The sequence below is a fragment of the Lissotriton vulgaris genome, chromosome 8, assembly GCF_964263255.1.
Source record: "Lissotriton vulgaris chromosome 8, aLisVul1.2, whole genome shotgun sequence".
Taxonomy (NCBI): domain Eukaryota; kingdom Metazoa; phylum Chordata; class Amphibia; order Caudata; family Salamandridae; genus Lissotriton; species Lissotriton vulgaris.
In genome coordinates, this window is record NC_141696.1 from 1,271,755,945 (window position 1) to 1,271,772,554 (window position 16,610).

The following is a 16,610-nucleotide window of genomic DNA, read 5'->3' on the forward strand; positions in this document are numbered from 1 at the left end:
TAAATTTTGTTTGGTTTCTTACCGGTAGCCAATGGAGTGGACTGAAGATTTTAGAAATTGGTTTAAACTTAGGCGTTCCTGTAATCAATCTGGCTGCCGCATTCTGCACCAACTGCAACTTGTTCAATACTCTTTCTTGGGCATTAGCAAAAAGTCTGTTGCAATAGTCGATGCGTGACATCAACAGAGTGATGACTAGAGTTTTAACCACGTTGATGGGGAGGTAGGGTAGAAGTTTCCTAATCATTCTTATAGTGACGAATGAAGAGGAAACCATAACGTTTGCATGATGCATAAATGACAGTTAACTGTCAAAAATGACTGCCAGGTTTCTGACCTTGGCAACTGGAGTGGGGGGAGGTCCAAGGTCTGCTGGCCACCAGGTGGGAGACCAGGCCGGAGAGAGGTTGCCAAAGACCATCACCTCCGTTTTCTCTGAGTTTAGTTTAAGGCAATTTTCAGTCATCCACGCACTTATTGCAAGCATTCCAATTTGGAAATTGTGGGCCATTTTCTCTCCATTGTTATAGACAGCCAACACCAGTTGAGTATCGTCTGCGTATGATGTTAAAGCCAGGTGATGCGATTTAATGATACTCGCCAAGTCAGACACATAGATGTTAAAAAGTGTCGGACTTAGTGAGGATCCCTGCGGAACACCACAAGGCTAGACAAATGGTGACGAGTTGAATTTGCCAAAGAACACGGACTGCTCATGAATGGCGAGGAAAGAAGGGATATAGCACCTTGTGATATTCCTTTTGCTGCGACACGGTCGATCAAAGTAACATGATCGACCGTGTCAAAGGCCGCCGAGAGATCTAGCAGTATAAGAACTGCAACCCCCCCTCCATCTAAAATCTTCCTGATTTCGTCGGACGCTTTAACTAGGGCGGTTTCTGTGCCAAGTCCTCTCCTGAATACGAATTGAGAGTCATCCAAACAGTTATTTTGATCAATGAAATCTGAGATCTGAGCATTCATGATTTTTTCCACAATTTTAGCTGGAAACGGAAGGCAGGCTATGGGCCTGTAGCTGGTGACATTAGTGGGATCCAGAGTGCTCTTTTTGATGAGAGGTTTGATTACAGTTTTTTTCCAAATGGAAGGGAATACACCTGATTCGAACATGGCATTAAAGATCTCAGTAACCTTGAAACCAATAATCTCATGAGATAGCTTGAATATAGATGGAGGGCAAGGATCATCCGTGGAGCCAGAGTTAATGGTGGTAAGAAGGTGGGATACCAATTCTGGGGAAACCTGGCTAAAATTTTGAAAAGTCGGAACAACTTTGGTGTCAGTAGCAGAGGTAACAGTTTCATGACTGTCGTTAAGATCTATTAGTGGAGGTGGTAACAGGGGATCACTGGTAGTTTGTGGCTTAAAATGCGAATAGATATCACAGAATTTTCCTTGGAAATAAGTTGCCAGAGAATCACACATATCTTGAGTAGCATCTACACAGACGGAGGTATCTTGTCTCGATAGGTGTGTGACAACCGGATAAAGGCGTTTAACTGAATTGTGCGCCGATTCAATTTGACTGCTGTAAAATTTACTTTTTTCAAGGCTTTGTTTGTAGCACAATCTTTCAGCAGGGTCATAGTGTAGTTGCTATTTTCGTTCTTGCCGTCTACAACTTTGTTTTTCAAACCTCAGAATCTGGTTGAACCAAGGGGCAGAACTAGAAACCCTATTGGTAGACCTTTTCTTTGTAGGAACCGTTACATTAACTGTATCCTGGATCCAGTTAGTGTAATTAGTGGCTGCCATCTCAGGATCAGAGATAACAAGTATCTGAGAGGCAAGCAGTTTAGATTTAAATTCGACCACATCAATACTCTTCCAAGCTTTAAAATTAATAGGGGCCGGAGATTTAGTGGGCAAAGTAGAGCTAATTTTTATTGTGATATCAAAAAGGACCGCAGAATGATCCGTCCATGTTAGAGGGAGAGTATCTCCTAAAGTGAGTAGGTTGTGATTGGAAAAAAGGCCATCTAATGTGTGGCCCGCTGAGTGAGTCGGGGATAGGACCAATTGCCTAAGGCCTACCGCTTCACTTTCAGACAAAAGAGCAATAGGGTCGGGATTATCATGAGCCTCCAGATGGAAATTAAAGTCTCCTAAGATGGTAAAATTGTTTTCCCCTGCCACGGGTTCAAGGAGACAACCCAAGGTGGTCAGGAAAGCAGTTCGAGGACCAGGGGGGCGATAAAGAAGAATGCCTTTGACTGAATTTGAGTAAAGAGATGAAATGGTGAAGTTGACTGCTGTACATGTCGTAACAGGGACACGTTCAGTCCGCAGCGTGAAGTTATTGCGGTAAATAATGGTGAGGTCTCCTCCTTCTTTGGGGGTTGTATGGAACCTGATGTTCGAGAAGCCCTTCAGGAGATGCTGTGGTAAAATCTGGACCACAATGTATTAAGGTAACCCTGTGATTTCCTATAGGAGGTGTAGCCCTCTATACAGTGAACAATGAATTTGGGAGTTTTTCACTTTCTGGCGTATAAAACCTTAAAGTACATGTCCAACATTTAAAATACACTGCAACCTACCCTATGGGCAGTTTAGTGCCTTGCCTAGGGGTGACATATATGTATTATAAAGGGAGGTTTAGGCCTTGCAAAACTTTTATTTTACCAAGTAAATATTGCAGTTTTAAACTGCACATACAGACTGGAATAGAAGGCCTAAGACATGTTTTAAAGGGCTATTTAAGTGGGTGGCACAATCAGTGTTGTGAGCTCACTATCAGCATTTAACTGACAGGCCCTCTGTACCTGGAGTACCACTTTGCCTGGACGCCTCAGGGCAACTGTAGCGCTTTACAAATCCATTTTTAATTTAATTTCATTTCATTTTCATTTCACTTATAAGTAAATTAAATATGTCATTTCGGTGCAGGTTAATTTGACCATGTTTAAAGGAGAAAACACAAGCACTTTAGCACTAGTTAGCAGTGGTAAAGTGGTAAAGTGTGCAGAGTCCTAAAAGCCAACAACACATGAATTAGCCAACAGGAAGAGTGAAGACAAAAGTTTGGGGGTGAACCTGGAAAAAAGCCCATCCCAAAAGGGTGTTATTTTAATTCCCTGCCTCACTATTTGCTGTGGAAGAATTTTGCAGCAGCAGTGGCTGACCATGTGCGGTACTTGACTTACCCAAGGCAGGATAACATTTAAGCCTTTATGTACAATCTTAAGGCTCTAGTAAATATAGAAGTGTGTTTTGTGAATTTCAGTGGTCTTACTCATTTGTGGATTTGTGTGTTGTGTTAGCATGTCCCTCCGAAAGCCCTCAAATTTACCTTAACCCCACCTATTTTAAGTTATTGTTTCACCACTCTCCCGGTCCCTTCTACATTTACTACAAACTTGCATTGCTACGTGTCACTGCCACAGTGGAGGCAATATCTGCTCAGAAAAGATAGGAGAAGCAGATGCTGAGATTTTTGTTTGGTGACCCAGAGTTTTCCACCAAGTATTCCACCCCAGAGAGGGTAACTGTTCAGACCTCAACCAGTAAGGTGAATTAACACTCATCTCCAACCACTCCTTGTGGTGTCTTGGTGTAGTGCATTCTACTGGTGCCATGGTGATGGTGGATGCACTGCAGCTAGACTCTAGAATGGGGGGACTGAGTCAGTTATTGAATACAGCTGGACAGGATAAGGTGTACCTGCTTGCCTTCCAATAAACATACTTGGAAATACTATTTGAGAGAGGTCCTTCTTTACATTTTGGCGACAGAGGATGGGATTGAACAGCGGCAAGCAGGAAGATTGAAGAACCCACACAGAGTTTTTTTTTTCTTTCTCTAAAAATTTTGATGTTAACGCCTTTCCTGGTTTTGAAAAGAAGTTTCTTAATTAACATTACTGAAAGAACCTCTGCTTGGCACAGTTTTCGTGAGTAAAAGACAGTTACTTTTCCTTCATTCGTTCCCTATTAACGGTTGTGAGAAGCATTGATAGAACGTGAAGTGCGAGAAACTTAACAAGCCTACTTGGAGGAATAATTACTAGACTGTTGCAGTGAATGTCATATTGTTCTGAGATTATTGTGCATCCAGTAGCATCTACTAACCTCAAGGCTGAGGCATTGGAAGTAGTCTAAGATCTGAATGAGAGATTAAATATGCAATTTAAATACTGAGAATTTTTACATACAGCACAAACGGAAATATATGTACCTGTTTCAGAACTTTTCGATTTGGATAAAGACTTACTCTCTTTCCTCGAATCTCATGTGTACTTTATCAACAGTTTCTGCACTTTTCACGGTTATTTTCTCTACTTCATCTGAACGTGGTGAACATTCCTTCATAAAGATTCACATCTGTCATCACATGTGAAGCTTGTCTGTAATTTAATATCGGTTTACTTGGCTTTGAGACGTGTGATTTGAAGCGGAGTTCGTATTAAGAAGTAAAAGACATCCCCCTTAAGCTTCATTTTTGATGCACTGTTGAAAGAAATTCGAATTGGTTTCCTGCAAGAATTGTGCGTGTGGATGGAACCAGTATTTACAAAGTATTGAGATTTATTTAAAAAAAAAACCTGTGCTTTAAGTGAGACTTGACGCGTTACTATTTGGGAATTAACAACGCACTGTAACGGTACCCGTTCAACCGTCAGCTGTGCATCGTTCAAACGTGATGGGCGTTCTTTGAGCGAGAGACCCCTCCTTACAAGAAGCTTCGTGTTCCTTTAGTGACGTCTTTCTTCTGCGAACACTGGAGAGTTTAGCTCATTGATCCTGCAATCTACGTCCTTGCGCACACTACGCTATACGTCATCACGTGACAAAGGTCACGCGTCGTGCCGCCATTTTGATTTTTTTTCTAGGTTTATTCATCAATTTCTTCGGTGACGTGCACACCTGGAAAAGACTTTTCAATTTCATTGCGCCAGCAATTCTTCACTTTCAGCTTTCATCGTCAGTCAACGGATTCAACTTGGGTGATGTGCACGACAACAGTGATGTGCACACTTTAAAAATACAGGTTGTTTTATTTTAAATAACTGTTTTGATGGTGCTTTAAGTGCTGAAACGTTAACAAGCAAAGTGGTTGTTGATCTTGGAATTCTCCAGCAGGAACATTCATACTTTGCCGTGGTTTCTTCATCCTGACATTCACTATCACAAGTTTGTCGGTGGTGTGCACACCATATGTAGCACATCGTGATTTTCACTTATCAAAAGATCATTGGTGATGTACACACCATAATTCTATACTTTTTTGTCATTTGTTTCAGTTGTGATAATGTTCATCCACGGTGACGCTAGACTACTTTATTGATGTTTATATCTGAATGTAATACATTAAAAGCAACATTTTTATAGTCCCGGCTTTATGTAAGTATACCACACATTAAGAGTACATTCTTGAATAAGTACTTATTATAGTATTACAAAGAGAGTTTATTTTGAGTTATTTCACAATTTAGTATACAGTCTAACCTCACTCTTAGCCTTGTTCTGCTCAACATTAGAATTATCACGGTGATGTGTACTCTGTAACTGATTTGCATACCAATTCTTGTTTATATTGTATTGTACTCATGGTGGTTCTTTGGAATGGTGCTCACTGTTTATTTGGCACACCTATGAAGAGTTAAGATTCTAGTGCAGTTGTTTTGCCACTGTAGAGTGTTACATCTAGGAATCACAGGGTACTGTACTTATTTACTCTTTGAGTAATTCATTTAAGATTATTATATTTTAAATAGTTGACATGGTGGTTTAGATGAGATTCTTCCATTTTGATGGATTTGACACGGGGAAGTGCACACTTTAAATGACAGGTCATTGTTACATTTTAAATAGTTTAACACGTGGTGCGGATAAATTCATCCATTTTATACATTTTAACATGGTGATGTGCAAATTTTTCAGTAGCTCATTTAAGAATATATTAGTTTAAATAGTTAACATGGTAGTGCGGATGGAATGTCTCCATTTTAATACATTTAGCACTGTGAGGTGCACACTTTAAATGTTGGAGGTCGTTTGACACGGTGAGATGCACATTTTAAAAAAAATGATGTGCACATTTTTGTGTAGTCATCTGAGAATATTATAGTTTGAATAGTTAACTTAGTAGTGTTCTCCATCTTAAATGCATTTAGCACAGTGTAGTGCACATTTTTAAAATTAAAGGTCGTTCTTGTTTTATACAGTTTGACATTGTGTGCGATTTTAGAATAGAACCTCCTGACACAGTGGTGGGCACACCTTAAAAATTGCATATTTTCACTGGGAGTTGATGCTATGAGAGTAATACTGTGATATTTATTAGGAATTGTTTTGTTGTTGTTGTTGTTGTTGTTGTATCCTATTAAAATACGCTAGATAAGGTTCTTTCTGTTATAAATGTGGGTATGTTACACACCTGCACTGACTTGCCACTTTAGATTGTTGCATATCGTGTGCTATCAATTCGTAAGTCAATTGAAGTGGGTTTTATCTTATTCACTTACTTTACCCTATATGATATTGTTCTTAGTGGAAGCGTGAAAGATTAGCAATTTAATGTCGACTCAATGATACTTATTTCATTTAGTTTTAGTCTGTTATTTTAACAACCATTGAACTGTTGACAACAGTGGTATGCATACTTTAAAATTGTTTAACTCAGTGAGGCGGATATAATTCATTCATTTCAATACATGTTTACACAGTATTGTGCTTACTGTAAAAATTGCTGATTGTTACTATATTTTACAGTTTAACAAGGTACCGGGATTTAATTATCCATTTTGGTGCACTTTAACATAGTGCTGTGCACACCTTAAAACTAGATGTTGTTATCATTTTTTAAATAGGTTAACACGTGTTGGGGATAATATTGTTTCTTTTGAATGTATTTTTAACACAGTGATGTATTTTTAACACAGTGATGTATTTTTAACACAGTGATGTTCATACCTCAACTGCAATTCTTCGAGCTTGGTGTATTTATTTATTTTTCTCCTTAGAGTGTTGAGTGACGTTGCGTTATTTATCAGATAATTTTTGCTAGTGTCCTCTATTAATATGTCTGATAAAATTCCTATTTGTAATAGATGTGAGCACAGTGGGCATTGTGCGAATTATAGGAAATGTCCATCCTTAAAAGCTATATGCAAATATTGTTGTAGTGTTGAAGTAGAATCTGTTAAATATATTGAAGGATCTAATGTTGCTAACGTTATTAACTCTGATTCCTCTTGTGATGATTATTTTGACACGGATAATTTGGTGTCTAATGTAAATCCTAGATCAAAGATGGGGCCCTGTTCTACCATTGTTATAGGGGGAGTCGAGGTTAACTTTATACTTGATTCTGGCACACCCTACTCTATTATCAATATTGAGGTTTGGAAGGAACTTTTTGCTAATACCTTTAGAAAAGAGTTGCTACCTCCTGATATTCAACTTTTTAGCTTTTCTGGGGAAAGGATTCCAATGGTTGGGTTCATAGAGATGATTTTTGAATTTCAAGATAAGAAGTGTTTTGGGAAACTATATGTTTCCTTGAGTGGCCACTCAATCTTAGGTAGAGTTGTTCAAAGCAATTTGGGGATTGTTATAAATGGGAAAAAGAGTCTAGATTATGACTTTGGACACGTATTATGAGGTTTGACGAATTCATCTCACATGAGAATAATACGAATAGTCATGTGTTACATCTTATTAGGAATAGGATGTGGGAAAATTTAAATGCAAGATTTAATTGTATAGTTTTGGTGTTGCTTCCAAACTTGTCTCCTGTTGGACCACTATTCTGAGTTGTGCGTACGTTAATGGTTGGGTAACATACTGTCAACTAAGATGCTAATTTTCAATGTGGTGATTCAATGATACTGAAACCTAACATAAACATAGATGGGTAAAGACATATCGTATGCGTCCATACACTAGACATATTGTATGCTTCCGTCCACTTGTTGGAATTGTGTTCTTTCTTCCTTGTTAGTGACAATGATATTGGCACCATAGCTGTATTATTTAATTGCGAAATTGCTTCTCCTCTAGTCTTATCTAAACACCACTTGCGCTTATTAATAGATGAAAATTCCTGCACGTCTCAGGTATGGTGTAATACAAATTGAATGTGTATTCTAAAAATTATTGTTTTGCTGTTTTGCTAATTTTGTTTGTGGTTGTTGATTTGAGGGGGAAGATGTGGGTCTACCATTGTGTAGTCATTACTAATTTGTTTTGAATTGTTTTGAATTGTTAACTTATGTAGAGTGTTTTACTTTAATTTTGTTATTAAAGTAAAGAGGGGAGATGTGGTGTCTTGGTGTAGTGCATTCTACTGGTGCCATGGTGATGGTGGATGCACTGCAGCTAGACTCTAGAATGGGGGGACTGAGTCAGTTATTGAATACAGCTGGACAGGATAAGGTGTACCTGCTTGCCTTCCAATAAACATACTTGGAAATACTATTTGAGAGAGTTCCTTCTTTACACTCCTCTGGTAGGAAATCTAAGATGATTAATGCTTTTATCAAGCACATGCTTTCTTCCACCAGTCTAGCACTGTGTTCTGTAAATGCTTTTTCCCTTCTGGGTCTCTATATACATGACCTTTGGGACATGTCCAGCAAAATCTTGCCAGCAGTCCTAGAAGAACTTAAGGGCCTCTTTGGCCCAGGTGATTATTGAAGTACAGGATGCTGTCAAATATGTTGTCTACGCAGGCCTGGATACTCCCAATTGCCTGTGGAGGACAATCAGTACCAGTGTTGTCCCTCATCGACACTTGCGGATTTTATCAATAGGATTCTCTGGTAATGTGCAGGTCTCCTTCATGGTTATGCCTTTTGATGGCTCCCTTCTTTTTGGTGAGAATTCTGTGTTGAAATGCTTCAAAGACATCAGAAATACAGTGCACTACTAGGGGCTGTTGACCCTGCCAAACAGTTTATACATCAATTCTGAAAGTTAAGAGGCTATTCCAGAGGTATGGCATATAGTTAGAGACATCCTTCACAACGAGTGATGCCGTAGACACCACAGTCCTTTTGAGGACATGGACATGGGCCTGGCAGGTAGCGTGCAGGCACCCAGGGGCATCAGACCTCCAATTCCTCTTGCCATGCTACAATTGCCACCAAAACAACTTAAGTTGGCCCTTAGTAGTACATACCCAACTAGTGGGTGGCAGGATTCAACATTTCCCTCCAGGTTAATGATCCATCACAGCGGTCAGTGGGTTTTACAGATTGCTAAAAATGGCAAACTCTGCCCTTCCTCTCTGCCCCGCTCACTGTTCCTCCCACATCAGGGCGAATTTCACACAAGCACCTGTCCATTCTGTTACAGTATGTGCAGCTGTTTCTGTCCAAGGGCGTCAAGGAGAAGGTTCTGAATTCAGAAAGAGGAGAGGGTGGTTACTCTTGCTATTTCCCCATTCCAAAGAAGGATGGGGGCCTCAGACCTATTCCGGACCTTGAGTTTCAGAATGCCTTCCTGCAGAAGGACAAATCACAATGCTCTCACAGGGCTAGATCTTGTCTGCTTTGATCCAGGGCGATTGGATGGTGTCCTTGGACCTGAAAGGATCTGTATTTTCATATACTTTTTCTGCTGTCTCACAGATGTGATCAGCGATTTAAGCTAGCTGAGGAGTATGTTCAGTTTGCTGCGCTCCCATTGTCTGAGCCACTCTCTTGAGGTCGTGGAGCGAGGCACTGGGAGATGGCCACACCTCCAACCAGTCCCATACCTCTTCCAGCTTTATGAAAAAATTAGATCATCCTTTGTGCACTACTTTCAGTTTTGTGGGGTATAGTAACATGTATTTTAGCCCCATGGCCTTCAGTTTCTGTTTTACTCCCCTAAACATTTGTCGCAGCTGTTGCACATGCTGTGTATAGTCATGGAAGATCTGAATGACATAGTTTTCTAGGTGGGATCCCCACCGCCGCCGGACTGCCTGAAGGACAAGATCCCTATTCCTATAGTTGAAGAACTCTGCAATTAGTGTCTGCGTCCCTCTCCGGCAGCCGAGGCGGTGCCAGGGTCCTGTGGGTGGGCTCCACCATGTATACAGTTGATAAGACTGCCTCCAGCAATGTCGACCTGAGCTATCATTTCAGAGAGATTTCTGGAGTTGTCCCTGCCCTCCCCACACCCCCCCCCCCCCACCCCCATCCCCACCACCATCTGGGAGTCCCACGAAGGTCAAATTACATCACTGGGAGCGACCTTCCACTTCTTTAGTGCGTGCTGCCAGCCTCTGTGTTGTGAGGCTGGCAGCTGTTTTCTTAAAAGGAGACAGTTCCTCTTGCAGCTTATTGACTTGCAGTTCCATCGCCAAGGATCTTTCAGCAAACTTGCATAAGTCTACCTGCAGCAAGTTCACATCCATGTAGACTGAGTCAATCTTAGCTTGCACATTAGCACATGAAGCCTCGATCTCTGCTAGGATCTGCATTCCCATGGGGCCCTGTGTGTCATGCAGCCCTCCTCCCCCTTTAACAGGTTGGGGCTCCCCCAGGACAAGAGGTTTTATATCTGTCGATTTTTGTCTGCTGGGCACCTCAAAGCACTCCCCGCGCCCATTTTCATGCTCCGATGTGGTCACCAGGGCAAATCACAGTGTTTTATAAGGGTATACAACTCACTCACATTCGCTGGTCCGCTGTGTGCACTTCCACACTGCCCAACAGCACCCAGGTGTGTATGGGACAACCGCCGTTAGGGTGCAGCCCCTCACCTCACTCATCAGCCAGGATCCGCAGTATCACCAAAAACCAGGAGCACTCCCAGTTCGCAGCTCCAGCAAACCACAGGTCACATCAGGGGTCCAGATCTTCCTGATAGTCCCCGTCTCCAGCTCGAGAAGCCCAGCCTCGGGGGGCCTCAACAAGGCTATCTTTACGGGCTCAGCTCCAGCAGACGGTCAGCATCACAGTTATGGGGTAATTCAGACAGTGGACTTCCGCTGGGACAAATATCCTCGCAGGTCAGCGCAGCTGCACCTCCTCCGGCTCCCCAACGCTGCAGGTACTGGTTTTCTATCTGCCTAGCACCATCACTGTGCTTTATTGTTAGTTCTACAGGCCACCCGGCTGCATAGGTCACCTCATAATTCCTCTTTCTGCAGGTCTTCCCCACCGGATCCGTGCCTTTAAGATCACGGGGGAATCACCAGTTTGCCTGAGGAAAGGGGGTAGGAGGAAGGAACAGGAATGCCTTGTGAGAGCATACCTCTGAGCCCACCTCGGCGTGGTTCCTCTGGGCCTCAGCTCACAGTCGCAGCAGCACAACCCCTCGCTCTCCGCCATGGAGAGCAGAGCCTGTAGGCCCCATGGTCGGCGCCATGCCAACCAAAGTGAAGCTGCTCTTGCCGCCATGCACTATCGGCTTCCTGCTCCAGCTGCGGCCCCCAGGTGCAATGAGGGGGGGGGAGCCTGTCCAGGTGCTGTCTGCACCTACAGCTTTCTGGGTTACAGCGACTGCGTCACAGAGCCTGGTGGCAAGGCCTACTGCACACCGCCATGTTCGGCCTCCCAGCTGCTGTAGGATCTGCGCAGGGGTGGTACTCCAATACAGGTGCCACAGAGCATATGGCAGTTGAGAAAGGGTTCCGATTACTCGTCGTCATCTGTGAGCCGTGGTGCTCACTACAGGGACCCCCAGTGCCTCAGAGCGGCAGGATGTTGCAGGATTCGTTTCCCGGGCTGGGAGCTCCATTTTAGGGTTGCTGATCGGCCATCTTGGCAGCAGCCCCAATTATGATTATTACATAGTAAAAAAAAATAACTCTATTGAGAGTTGTATTTATATTAGATGTTTTTAAAATCCCCTCCGTTCTTTACCAATCACAAATTACTGAGTGGATCAACTTTTCAGAAATTGCGTGTGCCACTTATGTATTTTTTTTTAACATTCTTTTTATTGAAACTTTTTAGATAGGGGGAAAGTGGGTACATAAGAAATAAGGTACTAGGTTAGCACGTCGGTGGTGCCCTTGTCTGAAGAAAATAGTTATTACATTTCTTGTGACAGAGTCTGACAGAACATCTCACTGTGGACAAGGTGTCAAGTAAAATTGATACATTCAGATCTTAAACAGGAACATTAACATTTGAATAAACAGGGGTAGGAGGGGGGGTTTGGGATACCATGGCGAGGTCAAGTGCTATTATGGAGTGGCAGGGTGCAGCGAGAAGGAGAGAGGGGCGTGCGGAATGCACCCCGATAATGACTGGGCAGCGTATGACTCAAAGGCGCTGCGAGGAAGTAGAGCTAGTTGTTCAGCCCCAGTTCATTAATTAAAGGTATAAGTCCTCTAAGGATCATTCGTTAAGAGGGGAGTGGGGCCACTTTATGTGCTTTAAAGTTCAAGTGTTGTTCCTAAATATTATCAGATATGTTCAAACACTGATGCACCAATGACTTTCTTATATTATTGTTTCCTCAGATTGGCTTGCTGTATCTCAAATAGTGGGATCAGCTTGTGAAGTTGTGCCACTTTACTTTCTTGAACAAATCTTACTGTATTCTAAACAATCTCATCAATAGGTTTCTCTCCATAATATAAAAATTGAAATTTCTTTCAAGCCTTAAGGACAGATATAAACAGAGCTTGGCACTTTTAATGGAAAATATTTCAGCTCAAATCATGTATGATGTGTTATTGTTCGTCAGCATAATATAATTATTCATTTTTTGCACTTCCTCTCTAAAGGATTGGCGTGGCTGACATTTGAGTATTTCCTTATTTTAGGCAGATTTGGACAGACAACCCCTCCACTTGTGGACTTCCTTAAAGACATATTGAGAAGATATCCAGAAGGGGGACAAATCCTTAAGGTACTTGTTATTGTCCTTTGGTAGCAGTTTTGCTTTGCTTCTATTACTTGTCTTTCTCATTGTCACAAACAATCCCTACAAAGTTTGCCACACGCAATCATCAGTTCTCTTACATCTCGCATAGACACTCCAAGTATGCAGCCCTAAGAACAAACAACGTTTTATGAGGACACCTCCCCAAGGTCTTTTGTAAAAGCCCACCTCAGTAATTGTGCACTTATTGGTCCTCCCGAATTCACCATGTTGGGCCATGCAATTTCAGGCTTGAGAGACTCCATAAACAGTTTTGGGTCCTGCCAGACCGGCTACCAGAGTTTTGTGCAAAAAGGAGAGCCCCTCCTATACCAAATATATGTTTGGACATACGTTGTTGTCTTAAGGAACCTTAGCCATAGAAGTCACACCACTCATTCTGTATCTTCACCTATAACCGTGTTAGTGATGTGAAGAGGTGGGTACCTGTAGTGTTAATGAATGTTCATAGACACAGGAAGCTTGAGAATAGCTTTATTCAGCTCAAGAGCAGCACAGCGACAGGAACATAGTGCGAGCATCCAACTGACAAACTGTCAGCATTCCACTCCCAGCCTCAGAACTCCCAACACTCAGGGTTCCAACTACCAGTGCCAAAGAGGCACAAACACAGAATACTCCATTATCCTCATTTCTGCAAACAAAAAGAAGAAAAGAAAAGAATAAAGAAAAATACAGAGAAGACTGAGAAGCAAAGGAGAAACGAAAGAAAGAAAGAAAACAAGACAAAACAAGGTAAACGCTAAACATAGCATGGCAAGAAAGAAAAGTTGAACTATCTGAACCTGGCAGGAATCCTGGGTACTCTCAAACTCCTGTGAAGTGTGGGCGACAAATTATCTTTACAACAATTGTTGCCAGAGTTGGTGGTTTCAGAGGAGGCATTTTTAACTTTGACAACCTTACAGACATTCCACCAATGGTTGTTGTTAACTCGCACAGCATTGCCACACACCTTGTTGACAACAACCGGTTCAGAGAATTTACTCCTGCCTTTGGTGACATGAACAGGATTCTTAATGCGAACAACATCACCAGCACAGAAACTATGAGACACCACCCTTTTCCTCTCATCAAATTGACTTTTCTGCCTAGTCTGTGCTCGGATAACATTTTCCCTTACAAAACCATCAATGCCATCTATGACATTCATCTTGACCCACTTGGACATCCAACCTGGACAAATCTTAGTCGACGGTTTCCTCCCTCTTAAAAGTTCGAATGGGGAGAAACCAGTGGAAGAATGTGCGGTGGTGCTGTAGAACCATAACATGGAGCGAACAGCATTCTCGAGCACACATTTACTGGCAATGGCCCACTGCACACAGTTATTCAACACACGGTTCATTCTCTCGACAAGACCATTGGCCTGGGGATGGTACAAGGAACTCTTCTTGTGAGAGACGCCACATTGTCTGAGAAAACACTCGAAATCAGAACTAACAAATTGTACCCCATTGTCGGTCATGACACATGAAGGAAAACCCTCTCTGAGAAAAATATCTTTCAGGAAAAGAATGAAATTTGCCGAGGAAGGCTCATTGATGAACCGAACCTCAGGCCATTTAGAATAATAATCAATGGCCACAATTGCGAATCGTGAGGAGGGGGGTAAGAGGTTAAAAGGACCGACTAGGTCAACTCCAATTTTTTCCCATGCTCTTTCTGGAAGTTGAATCGGTTCCAAGGGGGGCGTCCTCACTTTAAGACTTTTGTCGGAATAGTTGCATATAACACAACCATCAATCATTGAATCCACACACGCATCCATTTGTGGCCACCAAAATACATCACGCAACCTGCGTTTGGTGAAAGTTTTCCCTAAGTGACCTTCATGCGCACCATCCATAAGCCGTTCCCTCAAACTCTCCGGAGGAATCAGCCTACCACATCGCAAAAGGATACCATCCTCTACAGTGAGCTCATCGGCAACCTTAACATACGTCTGAAACGGTCCAGAGACATACTTCTCCCTCGGCCAACCAGACTTCAAATATTCAATGACACTAGTAAGAACAACATCCTTTGCCAATTCTCCTCTCCATTCAGTTTCATTCACAGCACACATGCCCTCTAAGTCTAGCGCCGCTACAAAACAATCCTCCTGATCGTCTTCCCTCTCAACCTCAGAGTCGTTACCAGAGATGGGAAAACGTGAGAAGTAGTCTGCCCTTACATTTTTTGCTCCTGGCAAATAGGCAATGTCAAAATCATACTGAAGTAGCTTTGTCGACAATCTGGCAATCCTAGGGGTGTGCTCCTTAATCTTTTCACCAGACAAAATTGAGACCAAAGGACTATGATCCGTGCGTATGGTGAAATGACTGCCCCAGAGAAAAGAATTGAACTTCCTGACTGCCCACCAGCAGGCCAACAACTCTTTCTCGATGACCGAGAAATTCATTTCAGCACCACGCAAAACTCTTGATGCAAATGCTATGGTGTTGTCAACCTGACCATTCTTCTGGGTGAGCACAGCCCCTAGACCAAACCCGCTTGCATCAACAGTCACCACACATTCCTTATTGGGGTCAAAAGCTCTAAGAACACTGTCACTCACTAGTTGAGACTTGATCCATCGAAAAATTTCATCACAGTTCTCATTCCACACAAAAGGTACATTTTTCTTGAGCATGTTGGTTAAAGGTTGAATTTTAGACTCGTAGTCTTTGATGAATCTAGAGTAAAATTCACTCAAACCTATAAAGGATTTTAAACCAGATTTATCCAGGGGAGGGGAGGCATCAACAATGGCCTTTACTAAACCTGGACGTGGTTCAACCCCATTGTATGAGACTACATGACCAAGGAATTCCATTTTCTCTTTGAGGAAAACGCATTTCTCTCTCTTAAGGACAACACCTTTACTTTGCATAATGCCTAACACTTGATTTAAAGAAACATCATGTTCCCCTTTGCTTTGCCCAAAAATTAAGACATCGTCTTGGAAAACGATTACTCCGGGAGTGTCCTTGAACATTTGACTCATTAACCTCTGAAAAACTGCTGCCGCCGAGGCAAGACCAAATGGCATCCTACAGTATTGAAAGCTGCCAAAAGGCGAAACGAAAGCAGTTAAATGCCTAGAGGACTCGCTCAACACCACCTGGTGATATGCAGATGCTAGATCCAACTTGGTGAACCATCTAGCACCCCTGGTAAGAGACAGTAAATCGGTGATCTTAGGTAAAGGGTGCGAGTCAACCCAGATGTTTCTGTTAAGGCTGCGTAAGTCGACACAGACACGCAAATCTCCATTCCTTTTCCTAGCAACAACAAGGGGAGACAACCACAACGATGACTCGATAGGTTCGATAATTCCCTTTTTGCACAAATCCATAAGTTCCTTTTCAAGACTCTCTCTGACACTAAAAGGGACACCCCTGACTTTATGCTTGACAGGAATGGCTCCCTCCTTTACTCTGATTTCGTGTTTGAAATCTTTAATCGTTCCAAGCTCTTTACTGAAAACAGAAGGAAACTTTTTAGCCAAACCTACAACATAGTCATCAGTTTCTACAACTGCTAAACTCTCTAAAATAAAACCATCCTCTTCCATCCCAACCTGTTCTTTGGCACCTGGTCTTAAGACTAACCGAAACAATCCGCCATGGAACCAACCCAAAATGTTAAGACCCTTGATAGCCACATAAATTTTCCCAAAAATTTTCCTCCCCCTGAACTGAATAACATCCTCAAAATACCCATCCAATGCTATTCTGCGCCCCTCAAAGGATACAGGAGCTCTGTCGGGAGGTT

The 16,610-nt window shown here is 42.3% G+C and overlaps 1 protein-coding gene across 2 annotated transcripts in view; it reads left to right on the forward strand.

The window, feature by feature from the left end:
• The window catches only part of SACS (sacsin molecular chaperone), a 368,710-nt gene that overhangs the window by 199,540 nt on the left and 152,560 nt on the right, over positions 1 to 16,610 (forward strand). For both annotated transcript variants that reach the window (XM_086935194.1, XM_086935196.1), the window contains exon 4: positions 12,733 to 12,818. In XM_086935194.1, the coding sequence (XP_086791320.1) occupies positions 12,733 to 12,818 (86 nt within the window). The remainder of the gene's footprint in view (positions 1 to 12,732; positions 12,819 to 16,610) is intronic.